We start from the raw sequence: 7,996 nt of genomic DNA on the forward strand, positions 1-7,996 counted from the left end.
TAAAGGTGTGCAGGCTGACTGGAGTCTTTTTATTGTTTGGAATACCTTGTCACTTGACATCATATGATATGCGGTTACTGGTGGATAATTAAATCCAACTGCTGTATTCTCAAACTATTAGATGTAATTTGGAAATAATCACTGGTTTGTTTAAAACTATTTAGTACAAACAGTGTTATTTTGCTTTTTATTAACACACCTTAAATGGGTTTGCCAATATGTAGTGTATGTTATGGCTCATGATCAGCTGTTTAATGAGATACAAGAAATCCAAACAGTGAGGACTGAGATCTCTTCTCCACGTTCTGGGCTCAGAATTACATGAAGCCCCATGAAACACCTTCTGCAAACCATTTTGGATTGGTTCATAGAGCTTGCTCCAGTACTTTTCATAGAACACATCTTAAATTACCAATGTGTAAAATGTAAAAAATTAATTATTTAGGGAAGTACTAAATGCTAAGCTGAAGCACAGATTAGTTTTATTATTTTATTTTAATACTACAGTGATTGAGCACATTCCTTTTCTTTTCTATAGTTCTGGAAATAAAAAATCACAAAGCGATCCAACACGTTTTCATCCAGGAGCATAAACCAAGACTGAATTTTGAAGGTCTGGACATCTTCTCTGATTTTAATTCTGTGTTATTGTGCAAAAATGTCAAGAAACACAACAGAGACCTCGACTAACCCTCACTCAGCTCTTCTAGGTCTGTTCCTGGGAAGCATTTCACTGACCACCATTGTCATGAATATATTAGTACTATGCGCTGTGAAAACTGAGAAGAAGCTGCGAACAGTTGGCAATTTATACATTGTCAGCCTCTCTGTTGCAGATCTTATAGTTGGCGCAGCTGTTATGCCCCTGAATATTGTTTATCTCCTAAGTCCTGTGTGGACTCTGGGCTTACCAGCCTGTTTGTTCTGGCTGTCGATGGATTACGTGGCCAGCACTGCATCCATTTTCAACCTCTTCGTGTTGTGCATTGACCGCTATCGTTCCGTTCAGCAACCACTGAAATATCTCAAGTACAGAACAAAAATGAGAGCATCGCTAGTGATTTTGGGAGTTTGGTTGCTCTCTTTCACGTGGGTCATTCCAATCCTGGGATGGCACGTCTTTGCTAATAATGGGGAAAGGACAGTAAAGGAAAACCAGTGTGAAACTGAATTCTCTGAAGTCACCTGGTTTAAAGTGTTCACAGCCATTGTCAACTTCTACCTACCCTCCATCATTATGTTATGGTTCTACTATAAAATATTCAGAGCTGTTCGAAAACACTGTCAGCACCGAGAGCTCCTCGACAGATCACAATGGTCTTTCTCAGAAAAAAACCCCGTACATCATAGCAAGACAAAGGATCAGCAAAATATTTGCCTCCAAAAGCAAATCTTAGATGAGAACACCCCTCCCAAAGACAAGCAAAGCTCCTCTCAGCCCAAAAATAAGGAGGCAGAGCTTCCTGTCAGTAATCCTGACAAGTCTTCAAAGGCATTCGTTAGCAAGAGTAACAGGAAAGTGCTCAAACTGAGCTGTTTTCCTCTCACCACTGCCCAGTCTGAGCCAGGCCTGGCCGCAGCAGGAAAGCAGCACATGTGTGTAACAAAAGATGAGGAAAATGAAGAGGAGCCTTGCTCCCAAGACAGTGACTTAAGTGACGGGTCAGCCAAGGATAGTTTTGCAGGGGAGGTACCCTGTACGGAGCACTCCAGTCCTAACCCTGAAGGAGTCCGCATTCCTCAAGAAAAGACTGTGGACAGGGATTTTGGAGGACTGACTTACCTGAGGAAAACCTGTCAGAGCCTGCATGCCCGTTCCAGTAGCTGCATTCAGGGACCTCACGGACACAGGGAGAGCAAAGCTGCCAAGCAGCTAGGGGTCATCATGGCAGCCTTCATGCTGTGCTGGATTCCCTATTTTGTGTTATTTATGGTAATAGCTTTCCATGGCCATGAAAGATTTTCAAAATTACACATGTTCACTATATGGCTTGGCTATGTGAACTCCACCCTAAATCCATTCTTGTATCCACTTTGTAACCAGAATTTCAAGAAGACATTCAAAAAGATCCTTCACATTCACTGACAGCGGTCTGGTTTCTTTGAGTTAAAAAGCAACTCAAGAGTTCAAACAGACAAAATGTTCCACTTTCAAAGACAAACACAGTGGATAACAGTAGAAGACTTTGGAAAACTGTAATTTATACAAGCGTTAGTAAAAGCGGGAAACGTCATTTAACAGCTTTAACACATTTGAAGAACGAATTCAGATCAGGAATCTGCACAACTCAGAGGCAATCTCAGAACTGCTACATTGCTGTACACATTTTACAATTTGAGATTACCTCTTTCACCATGTAGAAAAAAAACTGGAGAGACAAATAGAGATCTTCAGTGATTATAAATTATTCAGCTACAGAAAAGGAAGAAATAGAAGAAGGTTTCTGTAACTGGCCAAATTCACTTTTCTCTTTCAACTTACTCCATTAAACACGGGAACACCGCTTGTGAAGGGAGACCTGCAAGAGGAGGTACTTTGCATAGCCAAAGAAAGAAGTTTCAATTGTTTAAGAAAATCTACCCTATTTATTTATAGCTTCCCTCAAATAATAAACTTTTTTTAAATGTTAAGTCTATTGTAACCTACCGTATCTCTGTGATATCATGCTTGCTTCATTTTTACCTGTGCATGTTAACTTTGCTGAAAAAAATAAGCATTTTATGTCCTAGAAATTTTGTTGAGACTTTCCATACTCAGCATGCCATCACTATCTATTAAAGAAGGGTGTGCTGTTCTTTCTAGACTTAGAGGATAGTTGATTATAGACTACACATATTTTCTTCTTCCTACAAGTTGGCAAATAACCTAAGTGTGCAGTGGCAGTACTAATCCACATATTTTTATCTTGTAGTAAGCAAACTCTTCCTACTATAATGAGGCAAATTCATGAGCAACAACTCAAGCTTGCAAAACAGAAAATAAATTACATGAAGTATGTTTACTTTTTCCATCCTGTATATTTGATTGCATTTTCTAAATCATGCCATAAATGCTGTAAAATATTTCAGGAGAAACACACGATGATAGAATACTTTAGAGGTTGGAAGGGATCTCAGGAAGACATCTAAGTACAAGCTACAGCTCAAAGCTGGGCTGGCTTTGCCATTGCATCATGTTGCTCAGGGCCTCATCCACAACTGGAACGACAGGCATCTGTAAAAACAGCTTCACCCAGAAAAGCAGGGAGGTAGCCCTGTCAGAGGAGTTTGCAGCTGAGGTTCACTCTACTGACTTTGAGCATACACTTGCTCGGCCGTTGATTTCACTGTTGCTAAGTTCTGATTCTCAAAACCAGACACACCCTGTTCCCCAACAGGAACAAACCCCCTCCTTCCAAGTGCGTATAGATTTGCTCCCAAAGGAAGAAAACGTAGTGCTTCAGCAAAAAGTACAGAGCAGCATGTGTTGCATGAGCTAACGTATCAGGAAGCTTACAACTTCAACTACACCAAAATAAAAGAAGAGTACACAGAGCGGGGAGTGGGAAGGAGAACTGAGGCAGACCTGCCCTCAATTAGCCAAATATCTCACGACCACGTACTGCTTTGTTTGTGGCACACCAGTAAAGTGTTAATTCCTGTTCTGCTGTGGAACTAAGGGAGAGAAACTTAGTTGTCTTTAAAGTATTCAAAATTAAATGAAGCCCTAATATCTCTGCATGTTAATAAACTGGAAAAAAATGTGTTAAAGAAATAGATTAAATTCAGTTTATTCCAGTGTGTCATACAAGGTTCAGAAATTAGTTGACTTTGGTGTCAAGTAGCATGCAGGAAAAACTGCAATTAGGGAACTCAAATCTAGGAGAAAAAAGGGCAAAATACAGAGACAGAATATAGAAGCAGCAACATTCATGCCAGAATTCAGACTGCTTTTTCACTGCAGGAGCAGTATGTGCACCCGTAGTAAAATACGGCTTCTTTTGGACTGCAAAGCAGCATCTTTTGAAGCGTATGCTGTAATCCCATGGCCTCTCACAAACCACTGCTCAGATTCACAGCCATGATGATCTTTTTTTCTGTTGTGATATGCAACAGCAATTCTAGGCAAAAGGGATGGTAATTTAGGGGATCCCTGAGAAAATAAAAAAGCAGCACCCTAAGTCAGCTGCAGTTCTTAGCGTACACTGCTGGAACATGCTCACCCAAGGGCTGCTTAGAGTTACCAAGAAGTCTGTCGTCTTGATCATGACAACTGCTTTTTATGACTTTAGAATGTATTAATACATGAAACAGTGACCGAAACAAAATCCCAGAAAAATTGGTCTAAAAATTATGGTGATTATAATAAAGAATACCTCTGGTACAATTAAAGAAAATTCAAACACAGAACAGCTACACCTAGGCAAATAAAGCTGCCTGAGTATTTTTTATCATCTTCCTCCACTTTTATCCATAATCTTTGCGTAACTGCGTTAATAATGAAGACAGGGGAAGGTGTCATAGTGGGCTTCTCTGATGGGATAGCTATAATAGATACTAACAAAAGAGGAAAACAGGATACTGTCTATTTTAAACTTCCAATTAGCAAGGTTCCTAGCAGGATTTATCAGTTTGTTTTACTGAATAGGCAATTCTGACGGCTCTGGATGTAAGAGAAGCAGAGGAAATCAAATAAGGGTAAGGAATGGAGAAGCCTAGTACCACGTGGAGCCAAACCTCAAGAGAATAGTCCAAGTGTGGTTTCCTGTAAAATATTTTCAGTGTTTTTCAGTCAATAAACAATGTCAGAGGACACACAGCTTCAAGACAACATAACAAACTTCTTGGAATTTCTTAGAATTTCTTGGACTGGAGTTCTACTTTGATTACGGTGTGGAGAGAACAACCAGCCTGACTTTTAAGAGGCAGAAAAGTATATTCTCACAATTTTTTCTGTGTCAGTGGTGACATCTAGTGGGTAATGATTCTGGGCTCCTGCATCAAATACTGTGTATCATGGAAGTTTATTAAAGGAGGCGTGCAATTAGCAAGTGGATCCTGTCATCTAGTACGTGTTTCTTTTCCCATATTGTTTTCGGAAATGAGGCACTCAATAAAAGAAACATTAATGTAGGTGCACATTTTGGCTTCATGCCATCATCTAAAAGGACTCCATTACATTCTCTGTGAGACTGCTTTGTGGTGCACTTTGTGATAGCACAATAAATGAAAAAGATGGAAAGATTCACTTTAAAAATGTATTTCTAATCCTAAATTATTAATACAGAAGCACCGCAGACACCACTGAATACTTCTAGAGCAGGTCCCCAATTCTGCAGGTTGCTGTATCTTTCCACTGCTATCGAGGATGCTAGAGGACTGGCCTCCTAATTTAGCTGGGATGGCTTAAGTTCCTAAAGATGAGGTGTAAGAATACACTTGAAAGTTTCAGTGCACACATTCCCTCCACCAGAATGCAAATGAGTTCGTTTGGAAATGCCAAGTTTAAATACTACGCATACATACATACTTTTATTTGTTCATTAAGTACAATGACAAAATTCATAGAATCATAGAATCATAGAATGGCCTGGGTTGAAAAGGACCATAGTGATCACCTAGTTTCAACCCCTCCGCCATATGCAGGGCCGCCAATCACTAAACCAGGCTGCTTTTCATCAAATTACTTGTCTATTAGGTGGCAAAAAGAACAATTAATGTTAACACTGTGTGCGAAACAGCTCATGAAAACACCATGAGCCATGATACCAAACTATCTTTAAAAATTATACATACCTGACAGTGGAATACATCATTCCTACACGGTCATCTTATAGTCTAAAACAGAAATATAAAAAATCCAATGTGAGATGTACCCTCTATACATGCACAGACACATGAGCACACATACCAGGCTAAGACAAAATACCAGTTAAAAAATAGAAGAGTTTCCATTGAAAGGGATGTGCATTGGTGTACGGTACTGGCTAAAACCATATTGACAGCTGGTAAGTCTAACAACATGTCCATTCTTAACAATACTTGTATCCCTCACAAGTTAGTTTTGGTAAGTCTAACAACGTGTCCATTCTTAACAATACTTGTATCCCTCACAAGTTAGTTTTGTCTGCCAGGGTATCCTGTGTTTAACTCTGATATGTTTCAACTAAAATACGCTTTAAAAGAAATACACAGCACGCATTGCCATCCGTGGGCACTGCATCACTGAAACAAATGCCTACTGTGATGTTGAACTGAATGCCTTGAGTAAAATCAAATGCCTTCTGCTTTTATCAGGCGTGGCTGAGTCTTTAAACACAACACAGTCAGACCTGGGACCTGAACTCAGGTCTCCTACCTGGCAATCTGATTTCCTCCTTACTATATATGAATAATCCCTCAACTCAGTTCTTTGAGGGGCTACAACTGTGTATCATGCCCAAGTGCCCACAGGAGAGGCCTGTGCCAGAGAAATTAGTGGTGATGCTCACAGAAGTCTATCAGCATGGCAACTGCAAGATGATACCTTTTCCAGCATACTCCTACTTTCTTCCACTACTGATTCTAGTACTCACAGCTACAACACTTCTAATTTTGCTGTGTCCCACCCTTGAAGCAGTAACAGGCGCACAGCATAGGACTAGATGACTTTTGACAGTATTTTTTCTAAATAAATTGATAGAGTAGTTCTGACAGGTTCTGCTTATACTTTGTGATCTTGTTCACTGAGAATGTCGTATAAAATTCATTTTAATCCTTAGATGGAAAGCACTATATACACCTAAATAAATACTATTTTAAAACTTTTAACAGAATCTAAGCTGAACTAAATAGTTCTGAGAAGTTATCTTCTCCAAAACATGTTGAGTCCATATTCCCCAAGAACGGATAGGTTTGAATCTGCTTCTGTTTCATTCTCATCTTCAATTCCAGGATGATTTTCCCTTGCTGCAAGATTTCGCTTGGGGAAATTGAAAGTCCTACCTATGGAAATACGTGCCAGAAGCACATATAGAAGGTATAGCATCTATAGCAAACTTCCCCAGTTTATTCCCATTTGTTTTATTTGTGAAATTCCTGGAAAGTCTATTTGGCCCATGCTCCACAGCAAGGTCCTCTATCCAAATGTCAGGTCTAAATTTGCATAATATGCAGGAACTATAATTTTCCCCTAATGCTGCCTGAACAATTGCCTTTATGTGACCTTACCCATGCTCCAGAACAGACGGCAGCTCTGGCAAATTTGTTTTCCCTGACAGGTAAATTACATAAAAGGTAATGCTTGTTTTGTAGAAAACATACTTCATTTTGTATTCTAGATCTGTGAAAATCAATAGAGACTCAATTGAGGTTGGAAGAGAGTTTTGGATGCTGTCTGGTCCAGCCTGCGGCTCACAGCAGAGCTAAGAGCACAGTTAGATCATTCTGCTCAGCACCTTGTGCAGCCAAGTCCGCAGGAATGGAGGTTACAATGTCCCTCTGGGAACCTACTCCGGTGCTTAAGCAGCCACATTAGGGAAATTTTTCTCTATACATTAACGTGGAATTTTCCTTGTTTTGACACGTGCCCTTTTCTTTCCCACTTTTTGCTGCACACCTCTGAGGGGAATTTGCTTCCATCTTCTCCACTTCAGGTTACCTGAGACTCCCGTTAAGTCCCCTTTAGCCTTGTTTTCCCCACAGGACGCAAACCCAGCTCTCCCAGCCTCACGGCGGCTGCTGCAGCCCCCAGAGCATTCCAGTGACCCCCTGCGGCCTCCTGTCAGCGTGTGATGCCTCTTGCACGGGAAGGAAGCCGAAGGGGACACAGACTGGGGACATCGCTCCAGCTGCGGTCACAGGCGTGTGGCAGAGGGAAGCGGTCACACTGAGCCCAGGCTGTTTTCAGGACTCGGCCCAACACGGTTACTCCTCACAGCTGCGGGGCCGCATGGCTCATTCCGCTGAATTCCCGAGCGCTTCTGAGCTGGGACATCGGCACCGCGTTCACACCGCAGCTCCCCTGTGCGCGTTCACG

The 7,996-nt window shown here is 40.9% G+C and overlaps 1 protein-coding gene across 1 annotated transcript; it reads left to right on the top strand.

Moving 5' to 3' along the window:
• The first annotated feature begins 658 nt into the window (after positions 1-658).
• HRH1 (histamine receptor H1) lies at positions 659-2,086 on the top strand. The gene has a single exon (XM_010085999.1). It carries the CDS (start codon positions 659-661, stop codon positions 2,084-2,086), a length of 1,428 nt encoding a protein of 475 aa, XP_010084301.1.
• Positions 2,087-7,996: the final 5,910 nt, after the last annotated feature.

Source organism: Pterocles gutturalis, unplaced genomic scaffold (assembly GCF_000699245.1).
Source record: "Pterocles gutturalis isolate BGI_N339 unplaced genomic scaffold, ASM69924v1 scaffold40885, whole genome shotgun sequence".
NCBI lineage: Eukaryota > Metazoa > Chordata > Aves > Pterocliformes > Pteroclidae > Pterocles > Pterocles gutturalis.

Coding starts and splice junctions, on each gene's coding strand:
- HRH1 (XM_010085999.1), top strand. CDS start 659: ATGTCAAGAAACACAACAGAGACCTCGACTAACCCTCACTCAGCTCTT.